General features: G+C 42.2%; 1 protein-coding gene across 4 annotated transcripts in view; it reads left to right on the forward strand.

Annotated features, from left to right (window-relative positions):
- The window catches only part of RAPGEF6 (Rap guanine nucleotide exchange factor 6), a 176745-nt gene that overhangs the window by 20706 nt on the left and 129143 nt on the right, over positions 1-26896 (forward strand). For all 4 annotated transcript variants that reach the window (XM_066616335.1, XM_066616337.1, XM_066616336.1 and 1 more), the window contains exons 2-4: positions 13914-13984; positions 15152-15208; positions 23698-23781. In XM_066616335.1, coding sequence (XP_066472432.1) covers positions 13914-13984; positions 15152-15208; positions 23698-23781 — 212 coding nt within the window. The remainder of the gene's footprint in view (positions 1-13913; positions 13985-15151; positions 15209-23697; positions 23782-26896) is intronic.

Consider the following 26896-nt stretch of genomic DNA (forward strand, 5'->3'; position numbering starts at 1 on the left):
GCTTGGGCTGCTGGTATGGCAGCCACATTGATTGTGCGCGGGATGGGGCATGTGCCACTGGAGCATCCAGCCATCATTGGTGCCATTAAGTTGGTGGTGGGGTTCAGCTGTAGATGGGGGGTAGGATCTGGGCTGGGTGGGGGCATGTCAGGAAAGGGCAAGGGCAAACATTGGTGGTGGTGGCAGTGTTACCAATATCCTGTCGTTCCCTTCCTGGCCACGACATGCCTTTTGGGCCCACTAGTACTTATGCCAGCTGAAGGGCTGATGCAGATCCAGATAGGTCCATTGGGGACTATGGTACATGCAGCAGGGTTGGTAAGTAAAAAAAATATTTAGTTACCTTTCTCATGTTGTGGTCCTCAGCCACCCCATAGTATGTGGCGGAACCTGCGTAAGCATTAGCACTACTACATGCTTTATGTTAGCCAAGGATAGAATTGAGCCATTTGTGGAATGTACTTCCCAAATGGGGTAGAACACCTTTGTGATTTTGTATCTCACCTATTTGTACTTTTACCTTTCATATCACGACAATATTTTGGTACAGGTTTCTGTCTGGCATAAGCTGCTTGTATGAAATCCTGAACTTTTCTGAGAAATCTGTTGAGAAGAGTCAGGGCAACTTTAGTGTCTTGGGAAATAGTGTCTTGAAATCCCTTGTGTACCCAAGGGATAACCTAATAGAGACAAGCAGATAAGACCCCTGAGCAACATTCAGCCCTCCAAGACTTCTCCTTTTTATTTGCAAAAGAGGTAAGTGGGTGAATTGCTATATAGTAGCATGTGGCTGTGAGGACCGTGGGTAATACCATGGGCTAGATACAGCCTGTACATCTTGTGTTGCTTATGTCTCACATGCAGTAATAGCAGCATGTAATTAACGCAGTATCTGTAAAACCTGCTAGTGGGATATGCCAAGGGCCTTTCTATGTTTCTATGAACCCATTTAAGACTGAATACTGTAGGAGTTTTCTTTCTTCAAAATATTTTGTAGGTGAAAATTTACTGAGAACTCTGTAAGAGCTAAATCTGCTGCCACTAATGTATTGAGATGTCTCTTCAGAATATGGGCTAAAATTAGGTGCAAATCAGATTTCTCTCTCAAGAGGCACCACCACATGATTTGGAATTATGTGACTGAATAGTGAGAGAGTTTCGAATAATGCCAACTTCTCTCTCTACCCCCCCTTCAATCATGTACTTGTCAAATTCTTGTTTATAGAGCAAGCACAGGCATCATTTGTTTTGAATGAGATGACCAACTGTAATGTGTCTCAAGCTGTGATTGGAGGGAGGGGAAGGGCTAAGGAGGGGTATATGAGACTTGGGATTCTCCCTGCTGATTCTCTTAATACCAAACTTCTGCGTGTATGCGCATAAAATATAATGTGTGTGGTTTTATACATGGAAAATCTAATTATGGATGTTGATACAGCTAGTGTATAGCTGAGATGCAAAAATGCTTAGTAAATTAGTATTAGTATTATTATTAACAGTATTTATATACCGCTTTTCAACTAAAAGTTCACAAAGCGGTTTAAATTGGAGAGGTTTGATTAAAACTTGTGTAGAAATCCCTATGATGGTGGTGTATTGTGTATGTGCACCAAGAATTAACTTTAGGAAATAGTGTACAATGTAGCTCTTTGTCTTTATTTCTTTACCTTTATTTTTTTTTACTTGGCAGCCCTCTGGCAGGTGGGCCAATCAGGTGACTATGCAGGAACCTGTTTCTACTTTAGACCAGTCTAACTAGCTCAAGTGTGCAGGAGCTTTACAGCACAATCCTATCCTTTTCCCTGCCATAGCATGCAGCCACACCAAAACAGACTGTATGCTGTGGCAGTGGTGGGGAAAATTGGAAAACTTGGGAGGGGAAGGTGAAAATATTTTCATTTGCCCTTTCTTAAGCATCCTTATCGCCAATGGGTCTCCTTGGACCTGTGCCAGCTATTTAACTGGCTATTAGCTATTTAGCTGGTACAGGTCCAAGGAGACGGGGGTGCTGACTGCTGTTGAAGGGGATAGCACCTGGTGCAAGTTGCCCACGCTGGGTGCCACCTGGGTCTTACATTGTCATGCCCCAGCCTGCTGGCCTATCTGTGTTGGTTTGCATTCCTTACCCTGCCCTAGCATGCAGGGCTGCTACAACCACTCCAGAGGTGGTCTAGAAGTATGCAGCTCCATGCACTTCTAGAACTTGTTTTGCGACACCAAAATGTGCATTCTGTTGTCAGAATGCTAGCTCAGGTTGTGGCCTGCCTCAATAGGATTAGGCCATTAGTTTTATGAGGGTTCAACTGGCAACTGAAGGTGTCCGTGGGATAGATCCCAGCAGTGTAAGAAACATGCCACCCATGAACCAGGCAGTACAATAGAAGCTGGATAAGAGTTTATCTTTGCAGGACCAGGGATAGATAAATGGTCTGCCTTGAAAAACTGTTCAATTTCTAAATTGGAAGAAGAATACCTCAAGTAACACCATAGAGGAAGAAGGATTTTGTTCATCTCAAGCAAAAATACCTCAAAAGAAGGATCCAATAGAAATAATGAATGAGGACAATTAAGCTACAGCATTCTTATGGTTGTGTTTTCATGATGCCTTATGCATTGAAGGGTAGACTCATTGTAGGATAAAGCTAAAAAGGAATTACTGGGCCCAGTCTTATCCAACTTTCCCATGCCAATACAGCCATGTCCACAGGGCGAGTACTGTATCCTGCAGTGGGGGGCAGTCATGGAAGCCTCCTCAGTGTAAGGGAGCATTTGTTCTCTTACCTGGAGGCTACATTGTGGCTGCATCAGCACTGGAAAGTTGAATAGGATTGTGCCCAATGACACCACAGAAGCCTCTACTACATCAAGAGCACATTAACAGCCTAAGTAGTAAATGAAAATGCTGGCTTTCAACTGTCAAAATGTGAATGTGGTGCAAGGAGATCATGATGCAACTGCAAGTCATCTCACATAGACTGCATTAAAAAGAAAAGGCATTGGGAAAACACAGTCAGCAGGCTTGCAGAGGACCTGCCTGTGGCATACAAAGGGATAGCAATGTCAGATTTGTAATGCTAAGAAAAATATGCGCAACTTGCTGTGAAGTGCAGCTGTTCATGAGCATGCTGTCTAAATGGATGAAAGGGCAGAGGAAGCACACAGTTGCAAAGCATATGCAAGAATAATAATTGTGCAGTTAAGACTAAAGAATGTTTCTGGTTCCAAATGAAATGGAAGAAATGAAGCCTGTGTTTTCATCCATGTTGAACACAAGAGGGACCAGTAACATTGAAGATACACACTGAAGGATTGAGAGAATACAGACTATAGCTCAGAATACACAACTAATATAGATAGTAGCCTGAATTCAGATAGCTAGTAGGGTATGCGATCATTCTTTCTGGGGTATAGCTTCAATGCAGATGCCAAAAGAAGCCAGACTCTAGTGTAGCAGATGCTACTTTGCTTTTGGGGAAGCACCCAAGGCTCAGAGCCTTGTTGCTTGATGTGGAGTGCAAAGAGCAGAAGCACTTTGAGGGTTGAGGGAAGGAGCAAAGAATGAGACGGCAGGCAGGATTCAAAGGTAGCTGCAGGGGGGAAGCTGGAAAAGATGCTTGCCCAGCCTCCACCAAGCTTTTTATTGACTCTCAAGCAATGCAGCACAATACTGAGAGCTACTAATAACTCTAGCTACAACTAACTGGCTCTAGCTGACCACAGCGCATTCCTAGATCTAACCGCTTCTCTATCTCATCCTGTTTACAGCACTGGGCTTGGACACTCAGCATAGTTCTAAGGCTAGCAGAGTGTGCTCTGCACAGAAGCAGATGTGTCTGCCTGTGTTGCCAAGTCTTGCTTAAAGATTCAAAGCCCAGTGCTTCTGCATATGCTAATTACTGCAGTCTAGATTCTTATGTGGTAGTTGAGATAGCTATGCCTGTGTCGAAGACTAAAGGGTCTATAGTTATGACACCTAATAAAAATCTGAGTGACAGTGGAGCCTACATATGACACGTCTAAACCAGGGGTGTCCAAACGTTTTGGCAGGAGGGCCAGATCATCTCTCTGACACTGTCGGGGGGGGGGGGTCGGGAAAAAAGAAAAAAGAAATAATTTACATTTCAAATTTGAATAAATTTACATAAATGAATATATTAGAGATGGAACTTATATGAATGAATGAAGGTCTTGCAATAGCTCAAGGCCTATAAAAGATCTTGCAGAAAGCAAGACCAGCCTTTCCTTCACTGCCACTGCTGCATCATGCATGTGAAACAGCTAGAAGTGGAGGGAGCCCTCGTCCCATAGCTCATGCAAGAGGTTGAACAGTCACCCTCATGCTGAGAGCAGTTGCATGGGCTTCAGCAAGTTTCTGGAGGGCTAGAAGTTCATTGGAGACTGATCTATGGGCAGGATTGGGAGTCCCCGAGGGCTGCAATTGGCTCCTGGGCCCGGGTTTTGGTAACCCCTGCTCTAAACAAACAGAATCAAAGGGGAAATCTCCTGACTTGAAGATCTAGAGTAGTGGTTCACAGACTTTTTTTGCACTGGGACCCACTTCTTAAAATTATACTCTGTTGGAACCCACTCATTTTATGAGACTTAAAAAAAAAAGTTTCATCTTACCAGCTGCTGAAGCCTCTGTTTTTATCTTTTTGTTATAGGGGGAGTGGGGTGCTTCTGGAGCGTTTGAGTTCCATGTTCATTGGATCAGGACTATTCTGGTGGCTTTGTGTTCCCCTTCATCTGTTCTTCATAGGAGCCAAGAGATGTTTGCCTACTCATGAGTAAACATCTCTGTGTAGCTCAGTTTTGCTTCCCATAGGACTCTATACATTTTTAGCTTGGGGGGTGTTTCCTTCTTGAGAGTCATCTGTAGATATCTAACACCTGTAGATACACTAGAAACAGTAAGGAAAACAAGGTGCTATTGTATTAACTCTGGTACAATAAATTAGGACAAAATGATCAGAGGTAATTGGAGATGGGAGGAACATACTCAAACTCCTTTAATGACAAAATTGCTGGAACCCTTCAGAAGTTCCAGAATTAAGATACAAAGCTTTTGTGCACAATTGAAACACAAGAGATACTGTGAAGCAACCCATACCTTGCATATTGCAGATAAAAATTGACATGTTCAGGTGCAATTATGGACAACTGGGATCTGCACATGGAAATCCATCCCTACCAGAGGATGGAAAGGACCCAGATGACTCATAATAACCAGTTAAGGAAGAACATGCTTAGTTGAGCAAGATTAGAAATAGCTTAACTGTTTAATGTTTCTATCCCACCCTTCCTCCAAGGAATTCAAGGGCATACAAGGGTTTAACCCTGTGAGATAGACTGGGCAGCAAGATAGGACCTACCCAGCTTCATGACTGATTGGATGCTGAACCCGAGTCTCCCCACTTCTAGTCTGACACTAACCACTATACCACATTGCTATCAGTGAAGAGCTGACCTGACACAAGAGCCAGTAAGTTGCAAGGAGTGTTAGTGAAGGCATAACAAGGTAGACTCCAGTTGCAGAACTTCTGAATTGGGAGCTGACAAGGCCAGAAGTGAACTGAGGCCTCAGACCTCATCAGGCTCAGGCAACATCTTCCATGCTTTGCCTCCTTGTCTTAAAGGGACATTTGTCACATCTGTCCTTTCCAGCGAGTCCCTCCTAGTATACAAACACTGGTTAGTGTGAGGTCCTTTGTTGAAGGGACCAGTTTTTTAGGATGCTTGGAGGATACTCCCTAGGGGAGGAGGTCTCCTGGCGGACTCCGTTGGGGGGTTCTCTCCCCCTGTTTTTGCAAGGCCAAGGGAGATATATTGGGTCTGTGCACACTGAATTAACTGTGGACTGTTCCCATACTTCTTTGTACTTGGATCACAGTCTGAATTACCTCTTATCCTTTGGCTCAAGCCACTGGCAATAGGTCTCAGGCAAGTGCAACCTGATCATGGAGTTGGATAGAATCCTGTTTAATAAGGCAGGTTCGGTTTAACTAGCTAAAGTCTGGAGGGAACCTCAGCTCTTTAATAAGGTTCAGAGGATAACTCAGTGTTGCAATACTGTATTATTTAGGCATACAGAAGTACCTGAACATATGGACAAAATAGATTTAGCATGAAACATGAGTGATCCAGAAAACTGTTGTGAAATCCTACTCCAAACTCATATAGGACAAGCCACAAAATAATCTTAAAGCAGTATTTAGGGTGCTAACTTTGCCCCCACTTTTTTTGGCTACTGTCTTCCCCACTTCTCCCTTTCTTCTCATTCTACCTACATTTTCTTAATTTCTATCTTTTTTCCGCTCACGTTTCCTATATATATTTACATTTGAAAATATTCTTGACAGTTAATAAAAAACAATGTTATGTCTTAATTTGAGTCTCACAATCAAGAGTTGCAGCATAAGTAATATTTTGTGCAATAGTTTGGAAGAAAGACTTCCTGTTCTGAGTAGCAGCAGCTAAGGAAGGTAGAAAGCAATCCAAATAAAGGACAGTATGGATCAATTTAACTGAAAAAGAGTTGAAAGTATTGGCTAAAAATAACTGTTTCATGATGCTGTTGAGCCTAATGGCTGGTTCATGCAACCCACATTTTTCTTGTGAGCAGTCTTAAGCTTTCGGTAGGGGGGGCAGTTTATGAACTTGATGCATCACAACTACCGTCAATAGCAATTTATTACTTAGCACATTTGTCTATCCTTCTTTTTCTCCAAATTGCCCAGGATGATATATGTGGCATTATTTCATTATATCTTCAAAATTCCCTGCAATAGGCTGTGGCTGAGAGAGAGAGAGAGAGTGAACTGATTTCAGGTGATTTCTGGGTTGTGGAAACCTTTTGGGATTGGACAGATTTATAGAAAAAAAGTCCATCACAGGTTATAAGCCATAATGGGTATGTGCAGCCCCCTGGTTTTAGAGGTCTGTGACCTTAGAATGCCAGATGCAAGGGACTGGCGCAACAAGATGTAGGGGTATCTTGTTGGGTATTTTCTGAGGCATCTGGTGGGCCACTGTGGGGTACAGGGAACTGGACTAGATGGGCCTTTGACCTGATCCATTGAGGCCCTTATGTTCTTTTTTTATGCATTTGTTGATATGACTTGGCTTATCCATCTGGCTGCTTTTATTTTGGATTTTTTACTTCCTTACTCTTTTTGAAAGAGAATTATGCAAAATTGAGTATCCATTTAAAATGTTGAACTTACTTGTATACAAAGTTCTCTGTGTCTTGTGTACAAAGCGCTTTTGCAACACATGAAAATTGTTTCTGCTGGAACAAATGTCTGCCTGAGTCAGGTCAGTGACTTTGTCAAAGGCTGCTTAGTAGTTACATGGTCTGATTTGAACTTATGTAAATTCCTGTGATCACAGTGGTTATCTCAGACTGGACAGTGAATACAGCGAAGAGAATTCATTATAGTTTAAAAATGTACATCTGTTTGGATGTTGCTAGAGCTCTTCCTCCCCCTCCCCCGATTCTTGTTAAACTCTACCAACTTTAAAAAAAACAACATTCATTTCATTGTAGTTGGTTTAATGTATGCATCCTTTAAAGAAGAACGTCTTTGATTTCATTTTGCGAAGTGTTGGTGTTATTACTCTTAGATTGCATGTGGGTACTATGTTTTCCCACTAGATGGCCCACACAAGCTGCAGTTTTAACTATACAGTACTATAGTTCAAATGAGGGTAAATGTGACAAATTCAATGCTACTGTTTTAAAACAAATTTTTGGAGATTATAGGGGACATTCAGCAGCTGTCAAAATATTGTATATTGTTACAATGTCTGCTGTTAAAAATGAATCAACTAGTATAAATGTATTTGATAGTTAAGAAAAATGACAAAACATGGGCCATGTGAAATGTGCCCTATTAGTAACATAATGTGTGAAGTATGTCAACTTATTTACATAGGAAGACATAAACTGGTTTTAGTAAAGCATTGTAAAAATTCTGAAGCTCCAAATCTCATTGTGTACATAAACTAACAATTTGTTTTTTGACATATATGAAGAGCATACTTAGATTTCACTAGCTAGCAAGAACGTATACTATATACATTTTTACATATTTGCTTTAGAAATGTTGACATTGCTTGCATGTCAACCCAGCCGCCCTGGGTCCCTTTGAGGAGAAGGGCGGGATAAAAATAAAGTTTATTATTATTATTGCATAAATGAACACAGGTTAAACATAGTTATAGAAACTATGACAGTTTCTTGTACTTGTGCTTGACTTCTGGATTTTTTTTTCTATTTTCTTCTAGAAAGAAGAAAACAGTTTACTAAATGCTTGTAACCTGATAGTTTTTTTAAAGACAAACCTTGGCTCTGAAGTGGCAGGATGCAGTCCATGAGCAAGGCCTGGGTTTTTATCCTGCCTGTACCTATTCATTCTTGAAAGTGCAGCAGTTGGAGCCCTAATTTTGAGGGTCAACATAGTAATATTTGCCATGGAATATTGACACCATGCATTGCCACACAAAAATAGAACCAATGATTTGCAAGTTCATCACCTCACCAAAAGGTGAGGTACATCACCTGTACTGTGTAGCACAGTGGCTGTACAGGGACATGGCATACCCTTCTGGCTTCCAGAAAATGTCTTTGAGTGGTATATCTGAGCTGCTGGTGGATCCTTCATGTAATCCAGGGCTGCTCAAATCCTGGCCCAGGGGCTGGATCTGGGGTTTGAGTGGATCTGTCCACCTGGTGAATGGACCTTTCCGTTGTGCCTGGGTGCCATGCACAACTATCTCTGTTTGGGGACAGGGCAGTCTCATCTGCCTGGACGTCCTGTTGCATGGTCTTCTGGGATGCTGGACAGCAGATGTGACTGCCCTGTCTCCCAAGTGTCCCTGTCCCCTGAATGAGGAGGACTTTGCACAGTACCCGTGCAGAACGATCAGATGTGTTCTGGACAGGGACTGCATTCCCAACGCACAGTGGTTGCAAGTTTGGGCGCCACTGATGTAGTCACTTAATTTCTAGGCTTCAGATTATAATCCAGATTGTGATTTAGACCACTGAATAAGGATTGTATGAATCCATGACATATTGCAGTGATTGTGAGAATTTCTATCTCACTACAACTCCATAAACTTGGACTGAAATGCTTTAGTGCAGTGGTGTTTAACATAAAGCCTTTATTCAACCCACATCATAAGTGGGCTCTCCCACTACCACCCTTTCAGCAGCATTGCTTCTGCTAAGGCTGTGGGAGGGAGAGTCAGAAGGTGGCCTCAGAAGGCAAGGGACACTATGGGCGAAGGTGCAAACCAAGGGGGAGGGGTGGTGCTGTTGAGTAGCACTGCTTTTGTTGAAGTATCGCTTAGCAGAGCACCTCTTCACTGCTGAATTGCGAAGTGACACCTCAGTAGAGGGGGTGCTGCTGAAAGGGAGGCCTATGTGGTAATTGGGCTCTCCCATAACCTGGAAATATTTTCAAGATTTGCATGTTTTTTCTGTTCTGTCATTTGCATTGCAATGCAAATGAGTAGAGCCTTCACGAACTGCTTTTTTACCATCTGCTTAATGACATGACTTCTGGCTTAATAATGTCACTTTTGGCCCTCATAAGGTGCTATGAATGCTGTTTGGTCTGTTGTATGAAACGAGTTTATACTCGAATGCTACTATAGTGTATGTACAATGACACTTTGAAAGCATTTGATCACATCTGATGTGCATGTACATAAGAACATAAGAACATAAGAACAGCCCCACTGGATCAGGCCATAGGCCCATCTAGTCCAGCTTCCTGTATCTCACAGCGGCCCACCAAATGCCCCAGGGAGCACACCAGATAACAAGAGACCTCATCCTGGTGCTCTCCCCTACATCTGGCATTCTGACTTAACCCATTCCTAAAATCAGGAGGTTGCGCATACACATCATGGCTTGTACCCCATAATGGATTTTTCCTCCAGAAACTCGTCCAATCCCTTTTTAAAGGCGTCTAGGCTAGACGCCAGCACCACATCCTGTGGCAAGGAGTTCCACAGACTGACCACGCGCTGAGTAAAGAAATATTTTCTTTTGTCTGTCCTAACCCGCCCAACACTCAATTTTAGTGGATGTCCCCTGGTTCTGGTATTATGTGAGAGTGTAAAGAGCATCTCCCTATCCATTCTGTCCATCCCCTGCATAATTTTGTATGTCTCAATCATGTCCCCCCTCAAGCGTCTCTTTTCTAGGCTGAAGAGGCCCAAACGCCGTAGCCTTTCCTCATAAGGAAGGTGCCCCAGCCCCGTAATCAGCTTAGTCGCTCTCTTTTGCACCTTTTCCATTTCCACTATGTCTTTTTTGAGATGCGGCGACCAGAACTGGACACAATACTCCAGGTGTGGCCTTACCATCGATTTGTACAACGGCATTATAATATTAGCCGTTTTGTTCTCAATACCCTTCCTAATGATCCCAAGCATAGAATTGGCCTTCTTCACTGCCGCCGCACATTGGGTCGACACTTTCATCGACCTGTCCACCACCACCCCAAGATCTCTCTCCTGATCTGTCAAAGACAGCTCAGAACCCATCAGCCTATATCTAAAGTTTTGATTTTTTGCCCCAATGTGCATGACTTTACACTTACTGACATTGAAGCGCATCTGCCATTTTGCTGCCCATTCTGCCAGTCTGGAGAGATCCTTCTGGAGCTCCTCACAATCACTTCTGGTCTGTACCACTCGGAAAAGTTTGGTGTCGTCTGCAAACTTAGCCACTTCACTGCTCAACCCTGTCTCCAGGTTGTAATATATATATATGTAATATATATGTGCATGTAATATAGTTCCTAAACAAAGTTTGTACAATACTAAGATTGAACGCAGGTTGAGGATTGAGAAGAGGTCCTCAGGGGTAGGAAAGCTGAGGACTAGGGAGACTAGCAACAAAGGCTGAAGAAAGGGTAGTAAAGGTCTCTGAAGAGGAAGCTGAAGAATATCCACTAAATTGAGTGTTGGGAGGGTTAGGACAGACAAAAGAAAATATTTCTTCACTCAGCGTGTGGTCGGTCTGTGGAACTCCTTGCCGCAGGATGTGGTGATGGCATCTGGACGCCTTTAAAAGGGGATTGGACAAGTTTCTGGAGGAAAAATCCATTATGGGTTACAAGCTATGATGTGTATGTGCAACCTCCTGATTTTAGAAATGGGCTATGTCAGAATGCCAGATGCAAGGGAGGGCACCAGGATGCAGGTCTCTTGTTATCTGGTGTGCTCCCTGGGGCATTTGGTGGGCCGCTGTGCAATACAGGAAGCTGGACTAGATGGGCCTTTGGCCTGATCCAGTGGGGCTGTTCTTATGTTCTTATGTCTCTGAAGAGGAAGCTGAAGAATATGTGACAAATGATGCATGAGAACAAAGCAGAGAACATAGGAAAATGATGCAAGAAGAAGTTGTCACAGTCTGGAATCAGAAAAAAAAATATGATGAAGGGCTGTATGGTGTGCAGGGGAAAGAAGAGTGAAAGTGAAGTAGGCGAAGAGTCTAAAACAGTTTGGACAATATAGTAAAAAAAAATAAATCTGAGGAAATTATGGACAGTGAGAAATTTTGTAAAAGAGAGCCATTGATGAAGTAGGAGTAGGGCAAAACAACCTGTGGGTCTAGTTGAGACACTGTTGGGTTTCAACTATATGAGTCTAGCTGGTTCACTCTTGGTGGGAAGAAAATTGTCAGTTAAGAGAAGGAGCCAGGGAGCTGCAAAAACTAGAGTCCAGAACAGCACTTCCCAAACTTACCTGGTCAGTGACCCTTCTGTCAGGCTCTGGACTCAGAAGTGCTGATGATGCACTGACGTGATGGCCTCAACCACATTGCTTCCAGGTTGTGCAGAGAAACGAAGGCTAAAAAATAGCTTAAAACAGCCCAGGAAAAGGGCACTCAGGCCCTTCTATTGTTCTGCACACATCCCAGCCTACTGCTTGGACCTCAGCGCAATGCTCCAGCACATTCTATTTCACTTGCACTGCTGAGCAGCTTGGCTAGTGCAAGTCCCGCAATGCCCCCAGAAACATGTGATGACCAGTTTGGGAGTCTCTGGTCTAGACACTGGCTGGGATTTTCTTTTAAATTCTTGCTTCTACTGTCATTGTTGTATTGTGAACCTGGTAACCTTAAGAGGATGGTAAGGGTCATGGTGAAGCAGTTGATTAGTGCTAGTGTAAATGAATTGTACATTTTTCCCCTTAACCAGATGGTGGTTTGTCTGCAGGCTTCTAGCAATGAAAATTTTGAGATAAATATATGTAGAATGTCATGCACTGAGCAAGCTTGCACTCTGCATGCATACATACATACAGTATTTTGTATTGTTGGCTATGGAGCTCCTATGAAAGATGGCACAATTGTCACTTGAAGTGAGGGCAGATAGAAGTATTTAAATTTTCACAGCATCCAAGTCAAGAGGTGTAAGCTGGTAGTTTCTGTTGGGAATCAAGTCATAAACCTTTTTCTTATGCTTCTTACAGAGAATGTTTCTAATAAATTTAAAAACACGCATGTCTTTCTGGTGGGGCAATATTGCTGTTTAGGAAGAACATGTTGACAGTAGATCCTGAAAAGGACTAATGTGGAAGATTTAGGTGTTTGACTACTCACTGCAGCGCTAAATCAAGTTTTGGCTAATAAACTCCCAAACAAATAACTCATATGAGCTGCAGAAAAATGGTATTTTAAGCAGTAACTCTTCTGGGATGATCAGATTCTGTCTTGGCTTTATGAATTATAAAACATTCCGAATTGTAAAGGTGAGTTGTTTTGTACAGCTATCCAAAATCTTTTATTTTTTTGGATCCATATCTGCCATGTTGTGTTTCAGGGCTATTAAATCTCAAAATTATCTGCTATCCATTTTAAAGAATTTTCAAGTATGATGTAATGTTGGTTAGCAGCTGATGATATTGTGGCCTATCTGTTTTAAGCTTGTGAAACTGATCTTTTGTTCCATTGAACATTGGTTGTTGAAGTGTTGATCTTGACCAGGGGTCTCCAAACTACAGCCTGGGGGCCACACCTGACCTATCACAAGATATTATCTGGCCAGCGGCAACTTGTTTCATTAATATTTGACATTTTTACTCATTATATTGTATTTCATTTCTCAGTTTAAGGACAGCATTGTTTCTTTATAGTTGTCATATTTTTCTTTTGTTCTGAATCATATGCTGATTACAAAAAAGATCCAAATAAAATTTATTCATTCATTTATAAAACCAAATTTTTTTGTTCCACAAAAATGTGTAAAATATATGATGTGGCCTTTGTACTGAAATGTTTGGAAGTTCTTGGTCTTGACTGTTTCACAAACAACAAGTTGTCTCCTTGGATCTTTCACTGTAAGCTTACCCTGCCCCATAATGCTGTTTATGCTTATGTTAATGTCGGTAATGCTGTCTATTACTCTGAGTGATCTCTATTTCATAATTCTGTTGTAAGATGATAGGGGGCATTTGAGAAGATGGTGGAGCAGAATTTCTTGGTTCACTTCCCCTGCATGCCTAGCCTAAGATGCTTATTTGATAGCTTGTATTGTAGTTCTTCTGGCCTGCTATTATTGGGGTGTGTGCGCGCTTCATATTCTGCCATTGCTTACTGCAAAATGTTTTATTTTGAATGTACTGTATTATGTATGTATTACATTTTTGTCATGCCTTTCCTCTGCATTTCAAATGGCATAAATGGATTGTCCTCACTTTTTATCCTCACTATAATTGTGAAAGATTGTGATCACAATTGTGATAGAGAGATAGCGACTGTCTCAAGTTCACCATCAGGTATTCATTCATGATTGAATGAAATTTGACCTCAGGTTTCCATAATCTAGTCAAAAGTTTGATCCACTGACTCACATTGGCTATTATTAAATAGTATTTTATCTTTTTATTTTTAGGAATTCAATATTATCTATTACTACCTTCATGGAATGGATATACTGTCACATCTCAGGGAACATCAGTTAAGGTAAAGCATCTTGTTTTCATGCCATTATGATCACTGGCTATACTGGTGCAAGTTCTGTTCTTTGCTGTTCAGTTTGTGTTGCATGAATACTTTCAAATGTGAAGTTTAAGAAGGATCTCTGTGGAAAGCTATAATAATGTTTGCATTTCAATTGCATTCTGGCTAGAAACATCATTTGAGAAAAACAAGTGACATTGTAAAATATGTGTAATAAACGTTTTTCTGTTACTTTGCAGTATGTTTTCTAAGCAAGAGTATGTAAATACATGGCGTAGTAAACAGTAAATGTGTTTAAATCTCCCTGAATTATCTTAAATTTGGCTAGTCATGACTTAGTACCCAATGCTATACTTACTGACCACTTCTAGTACTTCTTCTGCTGGCCATAAAGCAATCAGTGCAGCATGAAGGTCTTCCCACCCATATTGTTGGCTCTCTTGCTGCCCTCCTGAGCAGGTAAGTCAGCAGAAGAGGTTGGGAGAAGTTTGTAATGGTGGTGGGGTGGGGGAGAAACTGGGCTTAGAGTTAAATTGCTAGGGCAGGTCTAAGGAGACCAGTTGTGGGTTGGGAGGCTTACAGAGGTGGAAGGGAATTTAAGTTCTCCTTAGCCTCTGAAGCTTCCCAATCCGCTTTCTCCTGCTGGATACAACACACCCGTTTTTGGTACAGCTGCACCAGCAGATGTGGGGGAAGATTGGATTGGGAAGATAGTATAGGATAAGTCATGACTAATTTCCTTAGTTCTGGCTAACTAAACTTGGGGTACTAACCATTGAATTCAGTGTGCTTATCTTGTGCGGCATGAAGCCTGTGGTGGATACAATTTTAGAAAATTATATTATTTTCTGTTCTCTCATTCTGAATGAACCTTTCTGCACAGCTGTTTCAGAACTGTGTCATATTGGTGAATGAAGACATTACAAAATATTGTGCGACTGCAATAATTCTAAATTGTCCATGTCTTGAAACTATTGTATTCAGTCTTGGGTAATCCTAGATTCAAATCTCTGCTGTTTAAATAATCTCACCTTTTGTTTATAAACTGTGAAGTAAGAATGCTATTAAAACATCCTTGTTCGTGTAAAGAGAGGAGAGTTATAATTCATTGTACAACCATTCACAGTGTGATAGACCTGCTTCACAATGGTGATTTTTTCTTCTTCTCAGAATTATAACTTCCAGCGCACGTTATAAACGGTACGAGGGAAATCAAGTCCTGTTTTGGTAAGAAAACTTAAGTGGTTGTCTGAGTTGAAAAGCTAAGACCTACAAATAGAATAATAGTATCACCTTTGTTTCTATTTCCTTGATACAAATGATTAAAAGATCTTTTCCTGGTAAGACAGGCAACCTCCTGGTACACCACAGAGGCCAGTAATTAGTGGGGATAGAAAGCAACATGTGTTGGGCATTATCTAAGCCAGCCATTTTCAACCACTATGCCATGGCACACTAGTGTGCCTCAAATGGTCTGAAAGTGTGCCGCGTGAGTTTGAGGGAGGGTTGTTTATTAGTAGGACCTTTGGGAGTTTTGAGCCCCCCACTTACAGTATGGTGTGCCTTATCAATTGTTGAAAGACTGATGGTGTGCCTTGACAGATGCAAGGGAGGGCACCAGGATGAGGTCTCTTGTTATCTGGTGTGCTCCCTGGGGCATTTGATGGGCCGCTGTGAGATACAGGAAGCTGTACTAGATGGGCCTATGGCCTGATCCAGTGGGGCTGTTCTTATGTTCTTATGACAATTTTAGTAACTTGTCAGTGTGCCATGAGACAACAAAGGTTGAAAATCACTTATCTAAGCTATTCTTGCAGATTCACATTGGTAGACTATTGCATTGTCATGTTGGTACTGGTAGACTATTATATTGTAACAGTGTTACTGGTACAGTAAGACACTGACATCCACAGATTTCACTCACCACAGATCCTGGGGTCCCAGTTTAAATGTCTCTAAATACTAACAAAGCGTGTGAAAATCGAGTTTCCTATCTTTGCATGGCAAAACTGTGCTGCTTCGAAACACTTCAGGGCAAAAAATTGTTTCCATTCCATTCAGCCCCATCTAGTGCCTGAACGCAGTATAGCGTCTGTACTAATGCATTCTGGGGCAATGCTGGATGACCTGGAAGTGGGTGTTTAGAGCTATTTGCATCCTGATTTTTTCCACACACTTTTTTGTATTTAAAGTCATTTAAATTGCAACTTGTCCCACTGTACAGTGTTTCCCAAACTGAGGGTCTCAACCTACCAGGGGTTCACGGCCTGGTGGTTGTTGGGCTGTGAAGCTGACAAGCTGATAGCTAACAAGGAAAATGTATTGAATCCTATGGAAAGTGAAACTGAACTGCATGTGCAGATTCACTCATGAGTAGGTGAATGTGCTTCAGTCCATGTTGAAGGGCAGGCCAAGGGATATGCAACACCACCAGAATGGTTCCTATCTGATGAATGCAGGATCCTAAAAACACTAGAGGATGTAGCCCCCCCAGCTGACACGGAAACTGTATTGAGCCCAATGGAAAGTGAAACTGAGCCACATATGCACATTTACTTATTAGTAGGCAAACATCCTTCTGCTCCAATTGAAGGCCAGGCAAAGCGGAACACAAGGCCAACAGTGGTCCTGATTCACTGAACATGGAGTGCAACAAATGCTCCAGAAGGTGGTTCCCCCAGTATAGTAAAAAGGATAAAAACAGAGGGTTGAGCAACTGGTATGGTGAAACTGTTCTTTCTTTTTAGTTCCATGAAGCTAGGTGGGTCCCAATAGTGTGTCATTTTAAAAAGTGGGTCCTGGTGCTAAAAAGTTTGGGAACCATTGTACTAGTATCAGTACTAAACAAATTCAGTCTCTGACACTGTATTAGTATCTGTACTCAGTAAATACAGCAAAATGGCAGATGCGCTTCAATGTCAGTAGGTGTAAAGTCATGCACATTGGGGCAAAAAATCAAAACTTTAGATATAGGCTGATGGGTTCTGAGCTGTCTTTGACAGATCAGGAGAGAGATCTTGGGGTGGTGGTGGACAGGTCGATGAAAATGTTGACCCAATGTGCGGCGGCAGTGAAGAAGGCCAGTTCTATGCTTGGGATCGTTAGGAAAGGTATTGAGAACAAAACGGCTAATATTATATTGCCGCTGTACAAATCTATGGTAAGGCCACACCTGGAGTATTGTGTCCAGTTCTGGTCGCCGCATCTCAAAAAAGACGACCATTTCCATAGTGGAAATGGAAAAGGTGCAAAAGAGAGCGACTAAGATGATTACGGGGCTAGGGCACCTTCCTTATGAGGAAAGGCTACAGCGTTTGGGCCTCTTCAGCCTAGAAAAGAGACGCCTGAGGGGGGACATGATTGAGACATACAAAATTATGCAGGGGATGGACAGAGTGGATAGGGAGATGCTCTTAACACTCTCACATAACACCAGAACCAGGGGACATCCACTAAAATTGAGTGTTGGGCGGGTTAGGACAGACAAAAGAAAATATTTCTTTACTCAGCGTGTGGTCGGTCTGTGGAACTCCTTGCCACAGGATGTGGTGATGGCGTCTAGCCTAGACGCCTTTAAAAGGGGATTGGACAAGTTTCTGGAGGAAAAATCCATTATGGGGTACAAGCCATGATGTGTATGCGCAACCTCCTGATTTTAGAAATGGGTTATGTCAGAATGCCAGATGCAAGGGAGGGCACCAGGATGAGGTCTCTTGTTATCTGGTGTGCTCCCTGGGGCATTTGGTGGGCCGCTGTGAGATACAGGAAGCTGGACTAGATGGTCCTATGGCCTGATCCAGTGGGGCTGTTCTTATGTTTTTATGTTCTTACTTTTGCTTCTCTGAAGCAATGACTGAGGTAAGGCTTAAGAACATAAGAAGAACCCTGCTGGATCAGGCCCAGGGCCCATCTAGTATAGCTTCCTGTATCTCACAGTGGCCCACAGATGCCTCAGGGAGCATACACATGACCACAAGATGCTGCCATCTCGCTGCCACCTCTCTGTATCTAGCATTCTATTTACACTCATACCCCCCAGCGAAGACACCAGATTGCAGTTGGGTTTCACTTGTGCTACTTTATTAAATACAGTGATCAATTTTTAATGCATGAAACCTACTGAATTTACTTTCCCTCCCTCACCAGTCTGGGTTAGGCAAGAAAACTGCCATCCACAGCCAATTTGGATGACAGAAAAAAATTCCTACCTGGCCCTCATAATGAGTGACCAGCTAATCTCAGACTGTACATACCCATCATGGCTTGTAATCTGTGATGGAGTTTTTCTCCAGAAATCTGTGCAAACCCATTTTAAAAGGCATCTAGGCTGGATGCCATCACCACATCCTGTGGCAAGGAGTTCCACAGACTAATTACATGCTGGGTAAAGAAATATTTTCTTTTGTCTGTTCTAACTCACCTGACACACAATTATAGTGGATGTCTCCTGGTTCTGGTGTTGTGTGGGAGTCTAAAGAGCATCTCTCTATCTACTCTATCACGTCCCTCCTCAAGCCTCAAGTGCTGCAGCCTTTCCTAATAAGGGAGGTGCCCCAGCCCAGTAATCGTTTCTGTAGCGCTCTTCTGCACCTTTTCTAGTTTCACTACTATTATTAGTATTAACAGTGTTTATTTACCGCTTTTCAACAAAAGTTCACAAAGCGGTTTACAGAAAAAAAATCAAATAACTAATAGCTCCCTGTCCCAAAAAGGCTCACAATCAAAAAGATGCAATACACTAGCAGACAGCCACTAGAAAAGACACTGCTGGGGTGAAGAGGGCCGGTTACTCTCCCTCCTGCTAAATAAAAGAGGAGCACCCACTTGAAAATGTGCCTCTTACCCAATTAGCAAGGGTTATGTAAGCAAGGGTTATGTTAGCAAGGGTTAGCACTATGTCCTTTTAAAGATGTGGGGACCAGAACTAAGCATAATACTCTAGGTGCAGCTGTACTGTCCATTTGTACAATAGTATTATAATATTAGCTATTTTATTCTCCTAATTTGGAGAGATCCTGCTGGAGCTCTTTACAATCCCTTCTGGTCTTCACCATTTGGAAAAGTTTAGTGTCATCACAAATTTGGCCACCTCACTACTTATCTCTAGGTTGTTTATGAAGAAGTTGAAAGGCACTGGTCTCAGGACAGACCCCTGAGGCATACTGCTTTTCACCTCTTTCAATTGTGAAAACCTCCCATTGACACCCACTCTGTTCCTGGTCCTTAACCAGTTCCTAATCCATGAGAAGATCTGCCCTCTAATTACTTGACTGTGGAGTTTTTTTCAGCAACTTTTGGTGAGGGACCATGTCAAACGTCTTCTGAAAATCCAGATATATAATATCCACAGGTTCTCTCACATCCACATGCCTGTTAACTTTTCAAAGAATTCTAAAAGGTTTGTGAGGCACGATTTGCTCTTACAGAAGCCACACTGGTTCTCCCTTAGCAAGGCTTGTTCGTCTGCGTGTTCTAAGATTTTATCTTTGATGAGGTATTCCACCATCTTACCTGGAATAGAAGTTAGGCTGACTGGCCTGTAGTTTCCAGGGTACCCTTCCTTTTTTAAGAATTTGCGTGACATTAGCTGTCGTCCAATTCTCTGGCACTGTGGCTGATTTAAGGGACAAGTTCTAAATTATAGTTAAAAGATCTGCAACTTCATTCTTCAGTTCCTTAATAACTCTTGGATGGACGCTATATGGACCTGGTGATTTAATAATAATAATAATAATAATAATAATACAGGTATTTATATACCGCCTTTCTTGGTCATCATATTTCTCCTCAGACTTTATTCAAGGCGGTTTATAAAGGCAGGCTGTTCTAAATCCCCGTAGGGATTTTTACAATTGAAAGGTTCTGTCTTTTAAGAACCACAACATTTCAGATGGAGCTTTCTGATCTGGTATCACATTCTGGCCTCCAGTTTCCTCCCACGCAAGCTGACAAGCAGCTCCTTTATCTCTCACATGGAGGGCAGCCAAGACTCTTCTTGGCTCACACCAAAGAGCAGGTGGAATTACTCAGCTTGGCTTGTCAGCTACTTCAAGGTCTCACCATTCACGGTCCCGGTGGCCTCGAACTGGCAACTTGCAGATGTTATCTTCAGGCAAACGGAGGCTCTACCCTCTAGACCAGATCTCCTGCCCTTTTATTAAAGATAAATCCCCTCAATTTATCAATTAGGTCTAAAACATCTACCCTTTTAACCTCTATTTGACTTAGGGCACAATCCTAACCAACTTTCCAGCACCAGTATAAGGGCAATGCAGCTCTGAGATTAAGGGAGCAAACATTCCCTTACCTTGAGGAGAACTCCGTGAATGCTCCCCATGGCAAGATGCAGCACATACCCCACTGGCACATCTGTGTCAGTGATGCAAGGTTGGTTAGGATTGGGGCCACAATTCCTTAGTCGGGGGGACTGTTTGGGTAGCAGTATCTGCCCAAGGTCTTCTGCTGTGAAGACAGATACAAAAAACAATAATTTCTCTGTCTCTAAATTCCCTTTTATCTCTCCTTTTCCTCTCTTACTGTCTAGTGGGCCAACTGCCTCCCTGGCAGATTTCCTACTTTTAACATATTTGAAGAAACTTTTGTTATTGCACTTTATGTTGCTGGCCATGTGTTCCTCAGTCTTTTCTTGACTTTCTGTATCACCTTCTTACATTTTTTTTGCCAGAGTTTGTGTTCCCTTTTATTCTCCTCATTTGGGTAGGACTTCCCAAAGTCCTTCTCCTCATTTGGGTAGGACTTTATGGAAGGAAGCTTCCTTACCTTTTACTGCTTCTCTAACTTTACTTGTTAGTCATGCCAGCACCCTCTTGGACTTAGTCGAGCCCTTCTTTCTTTACAGTACACAATTCTGCTGGGCCTCTACTACTGTTTTAAAAGGTCCTGAATACAACACAATATTAAATCTAGAGTCACCTGTCCCCTGGTGGTCTCTGTGACTAGTTGCTCCAAGGCACTGTCATTTAGCATGTCAGGAAATCCAATCTCTTTCATGACCAGAGAATGAATTGACCCAGCTGATATGAGGATAATCCTCGATATTACAACCCTATCCCTCTTTGACATCTTCCTAAGTTGTTTTTTCATTTTGAGGTCCTGTTCAGGTTTTTGATGTGGAGGACAGTAGCAGGAGTTCTGGTCTAGAGGGTAGAGCCTCTGTTTGCCTGAAGATAACATCCGAAGGTCACCAGTTCGAGGCCACCAGCACTGTGAACGGCGAGACCTTGAAGCAGCTGACAAGTCTAGCCAAGTTACGCTGAGTAATTCCACCTGCTCTTTGGCCGCTGTCAGCCTGTGTGGGAGGAAAATGGAGAACAGAATGTGATACCAGATCATTAAAGATCCATCTGAAATGTTGTGGTTCTTGAAAGACAGAACCTTCTTCAATTGTAAAAATCCCTGTTGGGATTTAGTATTGCCTGCCTATGTAAACCGCCTTGAATTAAAGTCTGAGGAGAAATCTGGCGACCAAGAAAGGCGGTATATAAATACCTGTGTTATTGTTATTGTTATTACATAGCTTCCCTGGGCCTGGTAGTTTAACCCACAGTGATTCTATGGTGGAGGCAGTCTCGCCTTCAATCTCAAGTCTGCTAGATTCTATCCTTTCTTTGACATAGTTAGCCGCCCCTCCCTGTCCCTCCTATTTTATAGCCTGAGATTTCAGTATCCCACTGATTTTTGACATTCCACTAGGTTTCTGTAATGCCCACTATATCAATGTTTTCCCTAGCCACCAAACATTCCAATTCTCCCATCTTTGCTTGAAGACTTTGTGCATTGCATAAAGGCACCTGTATACGGGGTCCCCCAAAAAGGGCTTATTTGCTGCGCAAAGTAGGATGAAAGTATGATTTCATGCAGTATGCTTTGAAAAGAGCAACCTTAAGGTTACTGCCAGACTTGGTTGAAAGTTTATTAGTAGAAACAGGCCAGAGGGACCATTCAAGAGCTAACCCCGTTCTCCCTTGGGCTTCCCTGTCCCAACACAGAAATGGCCAGCTTTGTGCTGTGAGGGGCAGAAGGATCATGCTTATCTTAGTGAGTGGAAATACATCCACTTTCCAGATATTTGCACTGCTCACACACAGAACAGTGAAGCAGATAAGTCTTGCCCATGAGACTCTTTTGCAGTGTCACAGTCAAGTTTCAGCAAAGTGATAGTTTACACAGGCATATCTACCTAAGCTAGCTTTTGCCATCAAAGAGTTGGCATCAGTTCAGCCTTGAGGTGGGACTGTCAGCCATTGGAGAAAAGAGACCCTGAATTTCAACTGTGAGCTGCTTCTCTGTCATTCAGCCACCCACCTATGGCTATTGGCTCCTGTGCCATCTGAGGTGAGCAGCTGGCATAGAGAGGGGTTTCCCATAGGGTAGGTGCTAATTCTCAAGCTGGAATGCTCTACCACATTTTGGTACGAGATGTACTTCTGTCAATGGCTTTGACTGTGTCTCATCTCCAGTGTGTGCCTGGTTTACAGCTTTACAAAATATAGCTAGAGCTTTATTCAGTTCCCAAACATCTTATGCATTTATCAGGATGCTACAAGAAACTTGCAGAATAGCATTGGAAGCAGGCAAGAAAAAGGATTTCTAAAAAGAAATAGCTGGACTCTGGCTAATTAAAATCAAGGCCTCATTTTTGGATCCTGGCAGTACCACAAACCATATTTTCTTGTGCAGATATGGAAGATGGCATTCTTCTTGATACAAGTAACTTTCCTGTAATAAAGGAAACTACTAAACTCAGATTTCCTTTCCTGTTCTAAAGTTTCTTTTACAGTAAAGCTCCATTTTGGTCTAGTTATTTTTTGACTGTCAATCAAAGTAACATATCAGTAGGGGCGCAGAACATAGCATTGTTTTGTATTTCAGGATTGAGAAATGTATCTAGGCTAACTCATAAAAATATCTGAGAGAGATCCATGGTGGTGCTTGCACAGTTGTGCTAGTGTAAGTCATTTTCCCCACACCTTCCCCCTACTGCAATTCCTGGAGCCTCACCTCAAACCACAGCTGAGGATCAGGAGAACATTTGCAACAGAACAGGATGAGGTACTGGGGAAATGGAGAATACCCAGAAAGTGCCTGAATGGCCTGGTAGAATGGCCGGGTACAGGGGTGTCCAAAGTTTTTGGCAGGAGGGCCACATCATCTCTCTGACACTGTGTTGAGGGCTGGGGAAAAATGGAATTAATTTACATTTAAAATTTGGATAAATTTACATAAGTTTACATAAATGAATATATTAAAGGTGAACATATATATGAATGAAGGTGTTGCAATGGCTCAAGGCCTATTAAAGGCCTTGCACAAAGCAAGGCTGGCCTTTCCTTTGCTGCTGCTGCTGTATCACAGACGTGAAACAGCAAGTAGTGGAGGAAGCCCTCATCCCACAGCTCACGCGAGAGGTCAAACAGTCGCCCTCATGCAGTTGTGTCGGGCCAGTGCAGGCTCCAACAAATCTCCGGAGGGCCAGAGGCTCATTGGAGACTGGGGGCTCTGTGAGGGCTGCATTGAGAGGCCTCAAGGGCCGCATGTGGCCCCAGGGCCGGGGTTTGGGTACCCCTGGCCTGGTACAATGGCCTGGTAGGCAGCAAATGGGAAGCTGTTGCTTGCATGAGTTTAGTTATGGATCTTTGATGCGGACTGCACCTCACAATGCTGGTGTATTGTTAATCTTTATGGTTTTTTTTAAGCTCTGATACTATTGCAAGATGCTGGTACATTCTTCTTTCTGGATCTGTGCTTATGAAAGACTCCATGTTTTTGCCACCTTGCAGGTATGTAAAAATTCAGTGTCTTTTTAATACAGTACAAAATTGAATAAATCTGAATATCCAACTAACATTATGTTGCAATAGAAAGTAAGAAGGGAAGCACAGTCTTGTGAAGTACATAGGACCCGATTTTAATTGTTATTGAGTCCATTTATTCACTCCCGGATTGGCCTTTTCAGCCACACTAGACGCTGTGCCAGAACCACCTTTCAGAGCGCGATACCATAGTCTTTCGAGACTGAAGGTTGCCAATACAATGAGTCCATTTATTCCCTATCTTTGAATATTTTTTTTCTGACCTTGTGGCAAGAGGAAAATTTGTGTAGCTTTACATATTAGCTGGATGTGGCTCATTTTCCTGTTATCTGTATAGTCATTTATTCAGATCTGTGTCTTCCTGCTTTGTTCTTTCTCTTGTGAAACTGTTTACAGATTTGTTTATTGTTTTAGCATTGTGTGTTATTTATTCTCTTGAAATGCCTTTCAAATAATGTGTAGCCATATTTCTATTCTTTTAAATAAATCATTTATTATATTACAGTCTTGAGTCTGCAAGTACAAGGGAACTGATCCAAGTCTGGCCTAGGCCACCAACCATGAAGCAAATCAGAGCCTTGATGCTTGAATCTGTGGGAGCTCAGAGCTTGAAAGAGCTGGGGAGTTAGCCCATAGGACTTCAGCTTTTCCTTAACTGGAGGACTTGCTGTTAAAAGAGGTGGTGGCACCTACCATAGGGCAGTTTACCCTGGGGATTTGCATACACATCTGTTTGGAGCATTTGGTCAGTTGGGCAGGTGCACAAGAACTTTATTCAATGTAAGATTCATTTGCCTGAGAATTGTGCTCTTAATGCTCATGGAGTGTTAAGACCTTTGAGATAGTCGGGTACACAAGAACAATTTTAAGAATATGCATTTTTGACTCACTAGGAGCTTTAGACCAATGAACCAGAAGTTGGTAGGATCAGTTGGAGACCCAAGAGCATAACATGGGGGAAAGAAAGGAATACCATAATCTTGGTTCCTAGACTTGATTCTGTCCAGATTCATCTATAGTAGTGTTTTTCAGTGTTTGTTCACCACCATAACATTTCACATGGTCCACCTTTTTGAAGTATCATTGGCAGTAACTGGTGATGACATCATTGCCAATTACTTCTGGGTTGGAAGGCCAGATGTGATGTGACAAACACCGGTAAGATACTAAGGGAAGGGCCTTTTTCAAGCACAGAAAAGCATGATTTGGATCCTCCTACCACTGTTTGTTGTGCTGTGTTCCTTTTCTCACCACTGGGCGGCAGGTCCTGCAAGTACCACCAGGCATCATCAAAGGCACCACTGATGGCAGTGGTCAAGAAACACTGACCTGTAGTCTTTGTTTGGTTCCGGAATTAGAAAACCAAGGCAATTTCTAAACCTATTTTTAGTTCTTTCCATGTGGAAAAAAATAGTGGACTTGGCACATCAGTATTTTTCCACTGTCTTGCCTCATTGTTTTTAAAGGCGCCAGTTTTGTACAAGATTTTAGAGTGCTAGTGCTTCTTGGTAACACTTCTCTCTTAAAGTGGAACAGAAATGCTTGGTTTCTTCTGGTTTTCCTGGTGAATTTCTTCTGAGGTGTTGAAGTGACAGTTGTTTACAGACTCAATCGTCTTTCAATGGCATTAACAATTGTGAACTTTTCCCAAGGACCATTGGCAGTTGCAGCTGAAACTGCAGGAGTAAAAATTCTTTGTTGGGAATGCTTGGCTGTCTTGCAGACTGGGGTCTCCATATCTCCCCCACCAACATTTTTTTACTGTCCTGCTAAACTTGGTATAATTATGGGCTTAGTATAATTATGAGCACCCCTTTCCTCTTCTCTCCTTATCCCTGCCTGCCACCACCCTCTTCCTGCTGGGTGATATGATTGTTAGGTTGGATTGCTCTAGCTCAAAGCCCAGCTTGAAGAGATAGCAAGCAACCCAGCAATGGCAAATACAGTGGGCCCACTGTATCTGTGGATTTGGGAACCACAGATTTCATTATCTGTGGGTCCCGAATCCCACATGGACCCTCCAGAGGTGACCTGAGCTGTGCTCTGGTTGCCTCCAGAGGGTGTTCTGTGGCCTCTATGTGCCTCAGAATATCTTCTAAAACCTTTGGGATGCCTTAGAAGGTTACTTCTGGTTTTTGGGAAAAACTGGAAGTGGAATTTGAAGGCCTTAAAAAATCTTGGAACATCACTTCCGGTTTTTATGATAAACCAGAAGTGATCTTCTAAGGACTCCTGAATCTCCTCAGAACATTTTCCGGAGGCAACAGAAGTGCAGCTCCCATTTCTTCCAGAGGATTAGACGGCCCCAAGATCCACAAATTTCATCAGCTGCTAGTTTTGGTGTCCTCAGGGTTCCTGGACTGGAACCCCCATAGAAAACACAGGTCTACCTGTATTTTTCTCTTATTTTGAAAGTAATGTGTCCAAAATGTATATAGTATTTCCTGTAATGGACCTGCTCTAGCCATGTGAATGTGATTGAGTATTGTGGTCCTGTCCTCTGAATGTTTGGGTATCTACTGTAGTTCTTTGAAAGAAAAGTAGTACAATTGAAGCATCACTGATGAAGTTCAGATGTTCATATAGGGATGTAGGTTCTAGTCAACTGTGACTTAACTGTCCGTCCAAAAAAAGAATACAATGTTTGAATATATTCAAGTATTCAGTTTGTGAAACTGACTAATTATTTTGTCTTTGCATGTTGCTTTACTATGAGAATAGATCATCGCGGGAAAATGATGTGATGGTGTTCAATTATGTAGGCTGAAGGAATTCTTGATCTTTTTTGACAGTATGCAACACTGTAAGATATTGAAAAAACCTTTAGGTTTTATATTTTTGGCAAAAGTAGTTTTTTGTGTTAAGATTGCACATTATAGCAGCAACAATGATTGCATAACAATATCATAACAGGAATTGGAGTTGTAGTAAGAAGAGAGATGTTATCTGTGATTAAAAAAAGTTTGCAATTTTTTCCCCAGTGATTTACTACATGACAATTTAATTGTTCTACAGTGTTCTATTTCTATTGGCTTTTTATTGTTGCCCAAGACAGCTTTAGTTAATGCTGTTTAATACTCAC

Source organism: Tiliqua scincoides, chromosome 2 (genome assembly GCF_035046505.1).
Source record: "Tiliqua scincoides isolate rTilSci1 chromosome 2, rTilSci1.hap2, whole genome shotgun sequence".
NCBI lineage: Eukaryota > Metazoa > Chordata > Lepidosauria > Squamata > Scincidae > Tiliqua > Tiliqua scincoides.